Here is a 15,750-nt window from a genome sequence, read left to right as displayed (position 1 = left end):
TTTTTATCAAAATTTGTGATTTTTTTTAAAAATCGCTTTAAAGCTTCCAGTCTATAGTATCTTATCTCCTACAGGTCATAAAGTAACCAAATAAAACACCCTAAATTTGAACACCAGGGGTCCACTGAACAGTTTGATGCCCAATATGTATAGGTTTACCTAAGTATGTGGCATGTAGGGGCCCCAATGGGAACATACCTCCATATGATATGTAGGATCCCCAACCTTTCTTACTCATGAGCCACAGTCAAATGCAAAAAGCCTTGGAGAGCAACACAAGCACCATAAAAGTTCATGGAGGTGCCAAATAAGGGCTGTGATTGGCTAATAGGCAGCCTCTATGCACACTATCAGCTTACAGGGGACTTTATTTGGTAGCAAATCTTCTTTTTATTCAACCAAAACTTGCCCCCAAGTCAGGAATTCAAAAATAGCAACATGTTGCCCCCCAGCCACTGGTTGGGGATCACTGTAGTACAGGTTGCAAGGTGTTGACAAGATCCTGTTAGTTTATTTATAATGTCCTGTACCCTTCCCCATAAATTGGTTATTGCTTTTTAGTTTCTCTCCTTTCACAGCACTTCTGTTTTCAAAATATAGGGATAATTGCTGTGAAAATTATTGCTGCTTTATAAATATAGCTAACTAACACAGACTTTACAACAAAATTGGGACATTAAAGTGCAACCAGATTCTTACATGCTGCTCAGTAATTCTTCAATTTAAGCATTTCTTCTTCTTAATAGTCCTACCAGAACATATAGGGTAGCTGTTAGTCTTGCCAGTTACCCCTGCCCACTCCATTAATATTACACTGAATAGAAAATTGTCAGCCAGATGTCAAGATCACTGTGAAACTTATGCAGATTGGCTAATGTCCACAGTCAGCAGATGAAGTGATCATTAGTCAGGTAGAGCACACCTTATGTATGGTTGGCAAACCTCCAGAAACCAACTACTACTGCTACAAGTCCCTTGCACATCCATTGCTTGCATTATTGGGGACTGCAGGTAGGGCTTCCTGGTTCAGTTCCAGAGACAATGCAAATCGGGAATACATAAAACCGTATAAGTTCTAATTATGCAGTGAAGTTGTTTTGGGCCTATGCAGGAATAGAGTAGTAGTCACTTCTCTGAAACCCCGGGTTAGTGCTCCTGTTAGGAGAAAACTGCACTGGCTGGCGTGTAAGTGAGCAAGCGTTCCTTTTCCTCCTTCAGTCTTCGCACATGTGCAGTAGAGTGCAAAGCCGAAGTTAAACAAAAAGGCTGCCTTTTTAGCTCAACTGTTCATGTGCAGGCCCCAGGATTGCTGCAAAAGAAGAAGGAAGGAAGAGGATCAAATGCCTGCATTTACCTTGGGCCAGTGCAGTTTTCTCCTAAAAGGTGCACTGACCGGTGGCACCCCCTGTGATTTAGCCTTTCCTTTTCCTTTAATTAAAAATCACTATACTGGCTAACAACTTTGTTTTTCTTAATATTTTATTGGTCCAGTGGTCCATTTCAGCAGCAGTTAATTTGTAATATCAAGCCACTGGGTTTATGTTATATGAGATAAAAAGTTTGCTACAGGTCTAATCACCTACAGCACCTCGCCAAACTTTGTGCTTCTTGTTACATATTGCGCCATGGGTAAATTGTGGTCTGCTCCTAGCGCCGGATTTTCAGAGAGCAGCTTTAGGTACCCAGCTAGCCCTGTTCTTACAACCTGTCTTTGCCACCTTACACTCCCTAACTTGGTCACTGCTGCTATAGGAAGATTAATAGATAAGGGTGTATTTTTAATTGTTGATTTTGGTAAAAAAAACTGGAATTATTATCTTACAGGTGAGGACAATTTACTGAACTTTAACTTTATAAGGACATCGCATGATATGGTGCTGTTAAAGTGGGATCCTTACTGGCCCCCTGATTACAGAGACCTCTTGGGCTTCATGGTGCATTATAAGGAAGCGTAAGTATACATCTTTCTACAGGACAGGCAAGGCAAATAGCTGCATGTGAGGGGTATCTTTTTATTCATTTATCCCACCCTATGTCACTTTTGTTATTTTTTTATTCTACTATATTTTTTTATTTTACTGTTTTTGTTAATGAAGTTTCATAATCATAATATCTCTAACCTAAATTAACCTGGTCTAATAACACCAACAAAACATTTACAACAACACCCACAAACATCAATGAGATTATATTTTGTTAATACAGTATGGCAGCTTTCATTCTCCCAACTAAACTATCCCCCTTTGTGACCTTTATTCAAAATCGAATATCTAGCCCCAAGTTGTATCAACCAAGCAAATGTCCGTGAAATGTTACTGGTACACCCCAATTCTTTAGCAAGTTGTGAGTATAAATATGCATGTTATCACAATTAATGTTATACACTTTTAACCTTTAAAATGAAAACATAATTCCAAGCATCTTTCCAATATACATGAATTACAAATTTTGGTGGGTGGTGACAAATGTTAAATTAAATGTCACCCAGTTATGCTGCCTTTCCTTCTCCTTTAATTAAGTTGGCCTTCAATATTATTTCAGAGGTCAGAGCCAGGAGTGCAAAGAAAGTAAACAGACAGCCAAATACTGCTTTCAGTAGCAATTACATTTGCACAAATATGTTTTCTGTGGACATAAAAATAAGTTTGGCACTGCATTTATAGAGTTCTATTTTTGGTTTGTAGATACAGATTTTTTCACAAGATTTTTACATTACATTTCACATTCACCGATATTAAAAATTAACATAAGGAACATATTTGTAGAGACATAACTTGTGAGATCAAAAGAAAAAGTTTCTCAAGCCTGTTTTAGAGCCTACACACTAAAATGCTTCTTTCCTTATACCAGACCCTACCAGAATGTCACAGAATTTGATGGTCAGGATGCTTGTGGTTCCAATAGTTGGACAGTGGTAGATATGGATGCCCCAGAACGAAGTGCTGATGGCAAGACTCTATCTCCGGGATGTTTGCTCCGTAACCTGAAACCATGGACTCAGTATGCAGTGTTTGTTAAAACACTGGTATCCGGATCAGATGAAGGAAGAACTTATGGTGCAAAAAGCAAAATTATCTATATTCGTACCAATGAAACCAGTAAGTATTTTAAGAAACTTTTAACTAATTTTATATGAGGCAGAAATATAAAATGCAAGGTATTGGTATATCTGTCATAACTTATTATATTTATTACACAGTCCCCTCTGTTCCTCTGGATCCTTTCTCTGTGTCCAACTCAACCTCTCAGATTATTCTAAAATGGAAACCACCTTCTGAGCCCAATGGAAATGTCACTCACTACCTTGTGTACTGGCAAGAACAACCTGAAGACAGTGAACTTTATGAGCTGGATTACTGCAATAAAGGTAAACAGTTTGCACAAATGTGCTATCATCTACTTACCTTTAGTAATAGTGTGAACAGCATATAGTGGAAGTATGTATTCTAATGAGGATGCTTCAGACCTACATTAACAGAAGTTCTAATAATCAGAACTATATAGATGTTTAGTAAAAATGGCTTTCAAGTACAAACACTGATAATTGTTATGCAGATCTGCCAGCTGAGCACAAGTCTGCAGGAGTGGGGTTAAGGGCCAGGGCAAGGGTGCCGATAAGTGCAGGCTTACAGTCCACCCTTATGCTTAAATAATCTTCCAGTTGTGCCTGCACCAAAATCATTGAATTGGTGCGGGCACACGCAGCTGATATCCACCATCAAACTCGAGACTTGGCGTTTGTTGGTGGATATGAGCTGCATGTGCAGGTTGACAATCTGCCCCATGTGCCCTTGCACTAAGATTCTTTTTACACATTCCATGCATAAAATGCCTAAGAGGCTAATTCCCTTATCTCTTTTCCTGTAGGTCTTAAGTTGCCTTCCAGAACTTGGACTCCTCCCTCGGATATTGAGGAAAATGGAAATATAAATCAGACAGACCAACCTTCATCCAAGTGCTGTCCCTGTCCCAAAACTGATTTCCAAATCCAGAAAGAACAGGATGAATCAGCATTCAGAAAAACATTTGAAAATTATCTACATAATGAAGTTTTTATACCTAGGTGAGAAAAACTTATAAGAGATAAGAGCCACCAAGAAAGGGAAATAGTTACAAGGCCTGTGGCATACTATGCTTTCTCTCAGCTGGCAAAAAAACACCGGTAAAGAAAAGCAGATGGGGCCTAAAATGCTATATATGTGTGCATATTGACAGGATGGGAATTTGTCTCTAATTCTGTGCACACAGGGCAGGTATTAGAAAGATCATGTCAATGTCCACACGTGTGACAGGTTTCGGTCCCATCTGCCTTTTTTCCACCAGTTTTTTTCTATCAAGTTTGACTTTTTCAAACAACTCTACATAATGATCTAGAGTCCATAATTCCTAGCAGGGGTGGAGTTTAGGGGATTATTTCCTGCCCTAAAATAATACTCTTTAAGAAAGAGCCTTATCAGCCTCTGTACCAGTAGGGTACAATTCAAGGCAGATAAGTAATGTATGAGAAACCAAGACTAATTTCTTTATGTGTCTAGCTCCCTCTTTTCTATGCATTTGTAAGTCAGAAAACCATGTGTTTTGCAGACCTGTTCGAAAACGGCGTGAACTATTTGGAGTAGCCAATGGAACTCTGCCAGACCCAGTGACAGCCCCTTCTCTCTTCAATGCCTCCTCCACCCGTGCTCCGGATGAAACAGAGCCAAAGATATATTCACAGAAAGTTTGGTTTAAGGAGTCTCTAATGGTCACTGGCTTAAAGCATTTTACTGGTTACCGCATTGAGATTCATGCCTGCAACCACGAACTCTCCATGGGATGTAGCGTGGCAGCATATGTTAGTGCAAGGACAATGCCAGAGGGTAAGCCTTTTTGGTGCTCAGTTCACAATTTTATCTTTGTTTCAGTCTCTGAAACTGCATAAACCTTGTAATTAAGGTTTGTATACATTTATCAAACTTCCGGGTGCATTATACAATGTATATTAAATAACGTGTATAGGTAAGCCACCATCTTACATGTTTGCATATCTGTGCTGTTAGAAGTTGAAATCTTTATTAAAGAGTTGAAAATCACCTATTCCAGTGGGTACCTGTTCTTGTTGGAATGCCATTCACTGGAATCCTTTCTTGTCCAGTTTGCTATGCCGTTGTGAGATTATCTGTTATGCACATAGGGCTCTGGCACATGAGGGAGATTAATCGCCCGCGACAAATCTCCCTTGTTGCGGGTGACTAATATATGATGATATAATATATATAATATATGATATGACATGACATGTAAATCACCGGTGGGATGGCATATGTGGCGGCGTGATCATCGAAGTTGCCTCTTAAGGCAACTTTGGCGATTTTCGCAAATCGCGGCGCTGCGTACATCATCCCACCAGCGATTTACATCTTTGCCGGTGGTATGTCATATCGGGGAGATTAGTCGCCCGCAACAAGGGAGATTTGTCGCGGGCGACTAATCTCCCTCGTGTTCCAGAGCCCTTAGCTAGATAACCCCTGCTTATTTCCTATGTAAATGGATAGAAATGTGTCAGAACTCTCATAGATATGTTTTTGTTTTCTTTTTTTATAGCCACTGCCGACAATGTTGTGGGACCCATCACCTATGAGTATATTGAACCTAATATAATCCATTTAAAATGGCAAGAACCAAAAGATCCAAATGGGCTAATAGTTTTGTATGAGGTGCATTACTCCCGAGTTGGGGGCACAGAGGTAAGATTTCAGGGCCTCTTCAGATTTGAATATTTTTGTAGAATGATTTATTTTCTTGGAGTATCCCACAACAGTAGTCAAACTGTGCTTTCTTTCTGCATTCCCCATTGCAGGAAGTGATTAGCTGCGTGTCACAGAAGCAGTATAGCACAGACAAAGGGGCAAAACTCAGGGTATTAACCCCAGGGAATTACAGTGTAAAGATCCGTGCAACCTCCCTGGCAGGCAATGGATCATGGACAGAACCAGCCTACTTCCAAGTGCCAGACCACCGTAAGTAAAAATATTTTTTATGTTTAGGGACGGTTTGCTTGTGTTTATACTTATTTCTTTTGTTATGCTGTAGCTCTTATGTATTTTATTTGTATGCATACATTGCTAATTAGTTTTCTCTTAGTATGCTTTTGCTCTTAGAGGTATTAGAGGTAAAACATATTTGTCAGATTTCAGTAGTCATAATAAATCAGTCATAATAAAACCTGCAATATGGTGTAGGCTGTTTTAGTGTATTGCAGCAATGTAATAGGAAAAATGGCATTAATTAGCATTATTAGTCACTATATGTACAAGAAAACCTATTAAGGTCTTATTTATTATAATATTTGTAGGTTGCAGCAGCCAGAAAAACTGTAATGAAATGGTGCCCCCCTCGGTAGCGAGTGAAAATGGCAGAATACTTAAATTTACAAAGCAATAACCTTGAATGCAATCATCTTTTTGGCTTGGGAGTCCCTTTTTCTTGAAATGAATATTTGGTCAATGTAATGTCCCTTACCTTTTTTTTTTAAAAAAAAATCTCTTTTTTGTGTCATCTGAACACCTGCCACTGACACTGGTGGGCAGTTTGCTATAATGTTGATTTATTGTAATTTGTTTAAAGAAACCCTTAAAAAAAAAATCACACTCATCTGATGACTTCTGCAGGGTAAACTCTGTGAAGGGTGAGAATTTTGTGTGCCAGAGTCTATCATTTTGTTTCCTAATTCTTTTGCATACCAGTATGTGTAATATAACAAAGAGGAACACACCACACGGGTTCTTCAATAAGCATAAACCATTTAAACTTATCCTAAATAGTTTGTTAAAATGGTTTATGCTTATTGAAGAACCCGTGTGGTGTATTCTTCTTTGTTATTTGCAGTTTTTAGCCAGTCTATCTGTGGCCCTAATTTGACTTCCATTAAGGCTAATGTCACACAAAGCTCTCCTTGTCCCCCACCTCCTTCTGCCACTTGGTCTACTGTATGGTAGTTATGCCACTTCATATTATCAGTGTTTGATGTGTGTGTTTGTTATTTTTGCTAAATATTATTATATCTGGGACATTTTATTTTGTTTTTAGCTCACAGCAGCATAGTGAAAATCGTCACTGGTCCAGTAATTGCAGTCATTCTTCTGCTTTTTGTCCTGGTTTACTGTGTTATTCAGAAGAAAAAGTAAGTTGCCTTCAAAACTGTAATTAAGTACATGTATCTGATTTATCTTGCAGTGCTGTTAGTCCCCATAACAATCATAGTTTTCAGGTTTACAGTGCTTTATTTCAAAGTAATCTCATTCAGATCCCATATGAGAATATTTTTTGCAAAATACATTTTTAAATTATTTTTTTTGTCTTTTTTTTTTTGCACCTTGAGTTCTTATTTTTGAAACAAAAGTCAGCTCTTCTACACGCAAGACTCCAGTTCACACAATACCTTATGTGGCCTTGTAGGTCTGTTAATCAGCTGATACATTGTTTCAAGAATCAATACCAGCAGGGCAGTGAATGTCTTTATGACATTTTTTAGACGTTTATCTTAAAAAGTATTAACAATAGTTAACAATATTTGCATGATTTACAAGTAAATACTTATCCTTCCATAATGTGCATGTATTTCTTCTACAGAGATGCAGAAGGCCCAGTTGGACCACTCTACGCCTCCTCTAATCCTGAATATCTTAGTGCAAGTGAAGGTGAGTACACAGACTCAGTTTTGCTCAGTTCAGCATAAGCGGTGAAGACCTTGTCAACACCCAAGACATGCGAAAACAATCTGCTGGTACAAATCCTGAAAAACATGTTTATAGAGGGCCAAGTTATGTCTTCAAAAAATGGCAAAAAAATGGTGTTTCAGATAATACTTAAAATGTAACAAATAACCTTCTGATATTATGGAAGAGTTCTAAAGCATATAATTCTTACTGATCAGCTGATCAGTTTTAAAAATTAGCAACTATAGCTTCGTAAGAAAACGTATATATGTCTTAGCACCTGTTACAAGCAGATCTAAATTGAGGAGCTTTGGCATTTAAAGGGTGGACAATCCTCCCTTGGTACTACCACACCATTACCCACTGTCTAACGGATTTAGCATAAACAGGCCAAGCTCGAAGGGTGCCCAGGCAAGCTGCCTTTGATTCTGGCCCCACTCTCTGGGCTAGTAGGTACGTGCCTAGCATCTAATCCTTCCCCACCGCTGCGCACTAGGCACGTTCCTTTTCGGCCTTCCTCTAGTTCCAGCCCTGGAATTTAGTGGGAGGCAGAATCTGAATAACACAGAAATAAACAAACAAGGACCTGTATTATTTTGCCCCACTTCTACCAAAATGGTTAGCCAGGTGCCTGTACATGCAATCATTTCACTTTATTATGATGACAGTGAGCATCACAAACCAAATATGATTATAGCAATGTAATTTAAAGTTAATATTTAACTTTTGTTTTGTGCACAAATATTGAAAGTATACATCAATCCAGGACCCTCACCAGGCTCTCCTTCCCTTAAGGTGGCCATACACGAGCCGATTGTAGCTGCCGATATCGGTCCCTTGGACAAATTCGGCAGCTTATTGGCCCGTGTAGGGGAAACAAAGACTGGCCTGCCCGACCGATACCTGGCCTGAAATCGGCCAGATATTAATCGGGCAGGTTAAAAAATTCAGTTGGATCGGGGACCGCATCGGCTCGTTGATGCAGTCGCCAAACCGACTGTGCCCTTAACAGACATTATAATTCGATCATTTGGCCCCAGGGCCAAACGACCAAATTAGCCTTTATTCCCCCCGATATCACCCACCCGTAGGTGGGGATATCGAGAGAAGATCCGCTCGCTTGGCAACCTCGCCAGCCGAAGCGGATCTTTACGTGCATGGCCACCTTTACTCATGCTTCCCCCAGCAACCACTGGGGTTGTTATTTCTGTTGTTACACTCCTGCTGAGGGAAGTGCACAAAGGATAAATTGATGGAATTACAACACAGAGAATGTTTTCTACTGTAAATACATGGGATGTACTGTTGTGGGAGATGTTAAATAATACTGTAAGTACATAGTTCACAATCACATCGGCTGTCATGTAAACTCACTGAGAACTCTTACTTATTACAGTCTACATCCCTGACGAATGGGAGGTACCACGTGATAAAATCAGCTTACTGCGAGAATTGGGCCAGGGCTCATTTGGAATGGTGTACGAGGGTATTGCCAAAGATATTATCAAGGGAGAGCCAGAAGTTCGTGTTGCTGTGAAAACTGTGAATGAGTCTGCAAGCCTTCGAGAGAGGATAGAATTCCTAAATGAGGCTTCTGTCATGAAGGCATTTAGCTGCCACCATGTGGTAAGGAATCATTAAAAAATACAGATTTCAGTTTTTATATTTAAAATATTTGATATCTTGCAGGATCTGAAGGTTGAATGGTTTATATGTGAGTAAAAAAAAATTAATATGTATTGTAGCACGGTAACTGGAAAAACACAAGAGGGAAGGTATATATTTGCCAGAATGCTCAATGAGAGCCAGCATATGAGGAGAATATGAGTTTTTTTGCCAAGGAAGCAGGAAGTAATATGTGAGAGAGGTGAAGAAGGGTGATCATGACATGACATACAGACATTTCTGTAAACCCATGTGCCTCCATGTAAACTTTTCATGGCATTGTTGACATTATAAAGTCTCACTGTTTTGCCCCTTTGCAGGTCCGTCTGCTTGGTGTGGTGTCCAAAGGTCAGCCAACACTTGTCATCATGGAGTTAATGACGCATGGGGATCTCAAAAGTTACCTGCGCTCACTGCGACCTGATGCAGAGGTAAGCATGCTATACAGGCTATACTAAACATTATAATTGGTTGTGGTGGTGTAAGAATGAGATGCACATTAAAGAGCTTATAAGATATATGAAGAGATGTGTGCTACAGAAAGGCAAATGGCATGTGTCACTTTGCTGTTATAGTGTGTCGCCCTGGGGCTGTCTCAAATTGGCAGTACGTTTACTTTAACATTAGAGAAAAAATGGTAGACAGCTATTAAAACAGCTAGGTACTCTAAATACTGCTACTAACTAGCAGTTCTCCTCTCACCCTTACATTTTCAGAATAACCCAGGACGTCCTGCTCCTACCCTTAAAGAAATGATCCAGATGGCAGCGGAAATTTCAGATGGCATGGCATATCTCAATGCTAAAAAGTTTGTACACAGGGATCTGGCTGCTAGGAACTGCATGGTTGCTGAAGATTATACTGTGAAAATTGGAGGTAAGTAAAATGTATGCTTTATGGAGTAATCTCCCTAGAACAACCCCAAAATATATTTTTTTAGAACTGACTGGCATCAGTATCTGATTAACTAGAAAAAGAGACTTGCCAACAAGCATGGATCAAAATAAGGGAAATGAGGGGCCATGGCTCTAGAACCCCAAAGCTTTGGGCTGCCTGGTCACAAAAGACCCTTAGATCAGGATTCAGATGAGTGTTAACTAAACCCAAAACTCACCATCTTACCCTGGCCTCAGTATGTAATGAGGGATAGGCACACCCTAACCTAAAACAAACAAACTGGAACAGCAAGGCTGGTTCTAGTAGGATGCTCCTGTGTCTTTATTTAGTGCAAACCATCTAATATTTTGGGGCATTTCCCTTCATCAAACATTGCATGGTTTGCACTAAAAATGCACTAGTTCACTAGTGTTAGCCAACATTTTGATGTTGAATTGTGACCCTATTTTGAATATTAAAATTTGGTGGCATTTGTTAGTGTCAACTTCTCTTTAACATCTACTGATACTAAAGGGGTGATTTACCAATGTTCAATTTTTTTGGTGCAAAAACTCAAATTCTAGTTTTGTAAATTTTATTTGAGAGTTTGTAGACCCGTTATAAATGTTGTATTTGATCATTTAATTTGATCGAGTTTTTTCTATTCACATTTTTTAGTAAATAAACAGACATTCAAGTTTGGTAAAATTTGAAGTTAATTTGAAGTGACAAAAACTCAAAAATGTATAAATAACCTCCCCGTATATAGCAGAATCTATAAACCAAATGCTTGTATTTGAAAGCCATTTTTTAATTTAATTTTTAGCTTCAATATTCACGTTTTTGCCTTTCAGATTTTGGAATGACACGAGATATCTATGAGACAGATTATTACCGAAAAGGGGGAAAGGGGCTGCTGCCTGTTAGATGGATGTCCCCTGAATCACTGAAAGATGGAGTGTTCACAACTTTCTCAGATGTCTGGTATGTTATCAGCATAATCAGTTAAGATCAGTTAAGAATAAAGTATATACTTTTTTGACCTCTTTTCTAATTTTCTATCCCCCCCATATTGCATACTTGTATATATTCAACAGTTGATACATTCACTTTATTTTCTGGTGCACAGTACTTATTTTCTAAAATGTGCATTTTTAACTCTCTCTTGTTTTAGGTCCTTTGGAGTTGTTTTATGGGAAATAACGAGTTTGGCAGAACAGCCATATCAGGGACTTTCTAATGAGCAGGTCCTGAAGTTTGTCATGGATGGAGGTTCACTTGACCAACCGGAGAATTGCCCTCCAAGGCTGTACGTATTAATGATAGAAGGGCAACATGTTGTTTAATTTAACATCAATGTTGCAGCCCAAGCTTTAGAGGAATTGCCAGTATCTAATTAGCTTCTCCTTTTCTTGATGTTGACATGTGACTCTTCATGGGCTTACTCTTCAATACCGTTGATACAAGATTGCAAGCACCATTAAAGTGCTAACAGAAAATCCTTAGGATATTTAGAAAATACTGTAAAGTACACATATATGCAGGGGGGAAAAATGATTGGCTACTGGGTACTGTATGGGTATAGAGGGCCCAAGCTGATCCTTATGGAAGCACAATTTTAATATATCTGAGCAAAGCTAATTATCTAAGTTTAAATTACATCTTGCTTGTGGGTCCAAAAACTTGTACTTTATAGAAAGATATAAAGTCAAGTAAATTTGAATTAAGGCGCTAAAAGGAAATGTTATCCTTTGAATTTATCCACTATTAATTACCAGTTAATAGGCAGTGAAGATAAGGATATTGTTGGTGTTAATAGATGTATTCCTTCTCTGTATATTTCACTGCCTACAAAAATAATTTTGTGGAATAATTTCCCTGTTGGAAGTCATAATTAAAAGAGAAAGAAAGGTAAAATCACTGGGGGTGCCAAAATGTTAGGTACCCCCAGTGACTGTAATCACTTACCTTATACCTCAGGTTGGTGTTCCTTGTTAGGAGAAAACCACACCAGCCCAGGGTAATTGCGAACGAACGATCCTCTTCCACCTGTCTTTTTTCTTCGCAATTCTGCCCCCAGAATGAATACTTAACCTTAAACAGTTTATATTATTAATTCTTAAAATGGCAATTTTCTGTTTAGGAGTACCCAATAACACATACTACCAAAAAAGTATATTTTTATGAAAATGGTTTATTTAGATGAAGCAGGGTTTTACATATGTGCTTGTTTATGGAATATATTTTTATAGAGACCTACATTCGTTTTAGAATAGTTTTCCTTTGTGGTTCAGCTTTTTACTCTACTGTGCATCTGCAAGTAGAGCAAAAACAGAAGAAAGAAGAGGATTGCTCTTGCAACTACCCAGGGCTGATGCAGTCTTTACCTTGAGAAAAATTGCTTTTCACAAGAGCATTGGGCTTTAAGCCCCATTTAGAAGGAAATATAGAAGATGAACGTAAATAGCAAAAATGCACAGAAGAGTTTATATCCCCTTTAATAAGCGATATAAGCTATTTTCTGTTTACACTCCTTTAACTTTTCCTTTTTTTGTTGTTCTAAATGTATAAATATTTCTCCTTTACTTTTGCTAGGTCTAGCTTGAAGCATATACCTAGTTAAAATCAAAAGTCATTTACATCATGCACTGATCTGTGTTTTGCAGGCATAGTCTGATGCAGATGTGCTGGCAGTATAACCCCAAGATGCGGCCTACCTTCTTGGAGATTATCGACATGTTAAAAGATGACCTGCATCTTAGTTTTCAGGAAGTCTCATTCTACTACAGTGACGAGAACAAGCCACCTGAAACAGATGATTTGGAAATTGATTTTGAAAATATGGAGAGCACACCCCTGGACCCTTCTTCCTGTTCTTTACGGGATCAGTCGAATCGGGGGAACATTTATGAAGAACACATCCCCTACACCCATATGAATGGTGGCAGAAAAAATGGACGTATACTGTCTTTGCCACGGTCCAGCCCATCCTAACATATAATACTCTGTAAAATTCTAAGCATCTTAACCCTCCGTCAAATCTCAGGACAGAACAATTCCCATGGCTAGAACATCAAACCAACAACACCCTCTTCAGGTTTTGAATGTCTCATTATCTAACTGGGTTCATGAATTTATTGTCATGTTTGTTTTGTTTTCTGACAGTTTTGACAGGCTGACTATAGGGCAAAACTGTGAACGGACATACAAGAGGTTGGTCTCCAATCTACACTAGAATGCCTATTTATTTTCAGTGGCTGTTAACCAGCAGTTTTTCAGTGTGGCATGGATATGGGAGGAAGAAGAGGAAATGCATCCATATGCAAATTACCAGAAAAGCACATGTGCGCACCAAAAAAAGATGAAAAATCCCTGCTGGTTCAACATGATATTTTTTATCTGTGGCGGATTAGCTTTTGGTGGATCTTGGCCTCCTCCTATTGGTTGACCAAGCCAAAGTGAAGTTTGGATGTTCATTGACCTCGGAGTATTTTAATCCTGCTGCTTTCTCTGAGAATGGGTGGAAAAATAAGACTAAACTTGGGTAATAAGAGAGTCTGGGAATGTAGGACAAGCCAGATGTACCTCACAGGGGGAATATCTTAACTCAGTGATAATCAGAAGCCCTCTCTGTCCCATTCACCTCTTCATTAACATGACCTGCTGAGAAGTTTTACCTACAGTAAAGAAGCCTTTTGCTATACTTAAGTGCAAAAACCGGGCTTCTGAGTTCGACCCCTCCTCCTCTCTGTTAAGTGGTGTGGTTTTCCAGCTTTGTTTGAGGCATGGAGGCCATAAAGGACATGAAAACTAGCTGCCTTTAAGGCCAACACAGATTTGGGGTCGGTTTTATGTTTGTTTGTCAGGTATGTTATTGATCAGACCAAAAATGGAGGAATTTCTCAACATCTTTCTCCTCCTACCTATTCAATCTCAAGATCATTGTCTATAGTTTTAACTTTTGTTTCGTTCTATATTGTACCTTTATGGAGTCACTGGGTTGATTTAGTTTAACTTCATTGAGAGGCAGTCATCGTGCCATTGAAACTCTGTTTTACAAAACCCCAACAAACAATAGGCCTCTGCAATATTTCAAGGGTTATGTAGGTAAGCTAAATCCTTTAATAACAGAAAGACCATGCTGCAAGCTTTTCTGACAGCAATGGGGTTAACCATTTGCTAGTAGCTTCTGTGGTTAATACAAAAGCTTGTTTCTGAGATTAGGACTCCTGCCTGGTGTGCATAATATTACAACTAAATATATAGCAGTTGCTTCTTTGCTATATATATATATATATAGCAGGCAGTACATCATGGTTGAATGCAAATAAAGTGAGGTCTATTGATCCTACGTTTCGGTTCTTTACTGGAACCTTCGTCGGAAGAAAATGTGTATATAGAACAGTGTTTAAATGCAGTACTTGGCGCCAAATAGCACGTTGCTAGGCAACCACAAAAGTAAACAACAGATTCAAAGGTGGTAAAGGGGACAGAAATAAAGAATAAAAGAAAGTGAAATTGTAAATCTGTGCCTGGTGTCATTATTGAGCCATTTTCCCCATAATAGAAGTAGCGATCCCCGTTCATAGCGAGTCCCATTCGCGCAAGTGTAGTGTTAGAGCCGACCTGTTCGTCAGACTAAAGTGCCGCCCACGTAACCCCCTTGGGGCACTCCCTGGCAACGGCGCGTATATCCCAGTGCATATAACCCCAAGCAGGGGGCCCTTGCTAGTGCGCATACAGATACAGTCCCTTAGGGTTGCTGGCGCAGCATAAGAGAGTCGGTGCTGGCGACGGTAAGACACTGCTGGTATTAGCCAGAGGTGTCAAATGTGCAGAATCGCACAGTGTCAAATTACTAGCAGGCATATGGATACATGTTGCCAGGAACAGTGAACGCCAAACACATCAAACAGGTATCACATATCAGATAAGAAAGGTTGCAAATACTGCGGCTGACAATATTAAATAAAACAGCCAAGCGGAAGAGTCTCATTAAGACCCCTGGGGGCCACACAGTCAAGTTTGTGGATCCACCTGGACTCCCTTTGTAGGAGGGCCTGGTCTCTGTTGCCCCCCCCCCCCCCCGTGATAGGGGGGGTTGAAAGTCAATTGCCATGCATCTGAATGTAGGAAGGGAGTGCTTCATTCTGAGGAAATGTCTTGATAAAAGGTCTTATGTGACCTGAAACGTTGCTGCTGTTTTTTTTTTGCCCCAAAAATCTTTGCAATAAAGGCATTTTAATCTACAAAGACAAGAGGTGCTGTTCCTGTTCTTCTGTACCCTTTACCACCTTGGTGAACGTGTTGTTTACTTTTGTGGTTGCCTAGCAACGCGCTATTTGGTGCCAAGTACTGCATTTAAACACTGTTCTGTATACACATTTTCTTCCCTAAAGAAGGTTCCAGTAAAGAACCGAAACGTAGGATCAATAAACCTCACTTTATTTGCATTCAACCATGATGTACTGCCTGTTAATATTTTCGTGAGAACCCTGTGAGTGCCGACACT

At 39.3% G+C, this 15,750-nt stretch overlaps 1 protein-coding gene across 2 annotated transcripts in view; it reads left to right on the top strand.

Annotated features, from left to right (window-relative positions):
• Window positions 1-14,113, top strand: part of insr (insulin receptor) — a 70,474-nt gene extending 56,361 nt beyond the window's left edge. For both annotated transcript variants that reach the window (XM_002934379.5, XM_012953588.3), the window contains exons 7-21: window positions 1,825-1,951; window positions 2,851-3,098; window positions 3,200-3,367; window positions 3,868-4,063; window positions 4,585-4,859; window positions 5,584-5,726; window positions 5,840-5,999; window positions 7,069-7,162; window positions 7,612-7,679; window positions 9,094-9,323; window positions 9,683-9,793; window positions 10,079-10,238; window positions 11,093-11,222; window positions 11,413-11,547; window positions 12,905-14,113. In XM_002934379.5, the coding sequence (XP_002934425.2) occupies window positions 1,825-1,951; window positions 2,851-3,098; window positions 3,200-3,367; window positions 3,868-4,063; window positions 4,585-4,859; window positions 5,584-5,726; window positions 5,840-5,999; window positions 7,069-7,162; window positions 7,612-7,679; window positions 9,094-9,323; window positions 9,683-9,793; window positions 10,079-10,238; window positions 11,093-11,222; window positions 11,413-11,547; window positions 12,905-13,232 (2,573 nt within the window). In that variant the 3' untranslated portion in view covers window positions 13,233-14,113. The remainder of the gene's footprint in view (window positions 1-1,824; window positions 1,952-2,850; window positions 3,099-3,199; window positions 3,368-3,867; window positions 4,064-4,584; window positions 4,860-5,583; window positions 5,727-5,839; window positions 6,000-7,068; window positions 7,163-7,611; window positions 7,680-9,093; window positions 9,324-9,682; window positions 9,794-10,078; window positions 10,239-11,092; window positions 11,223-11,412; window positions 11,548-12,904) is intronic.
• The last annotated feature ends 1,637 nt before the right edge of the window (window positions 14,114-15,750 follow it).

The sequence above is a fragment of the Xenopus tropicalis genome, chromosome 1 (assembly GCF_000004195.4).
Source record: "Xenopus tropicalis strain Nigerian chromosome 1, UCB_Xtro_10.0, whole genome shotgun sequence".
NCBI lineage: Eukaryota > Metazoa > Chordata > Amphibia > Anura > Pipidae > Xenopus > Xenopus tropicalis.
This window is presented reverse-complemented; position numbering and strand designations above follow the sequence as displayed.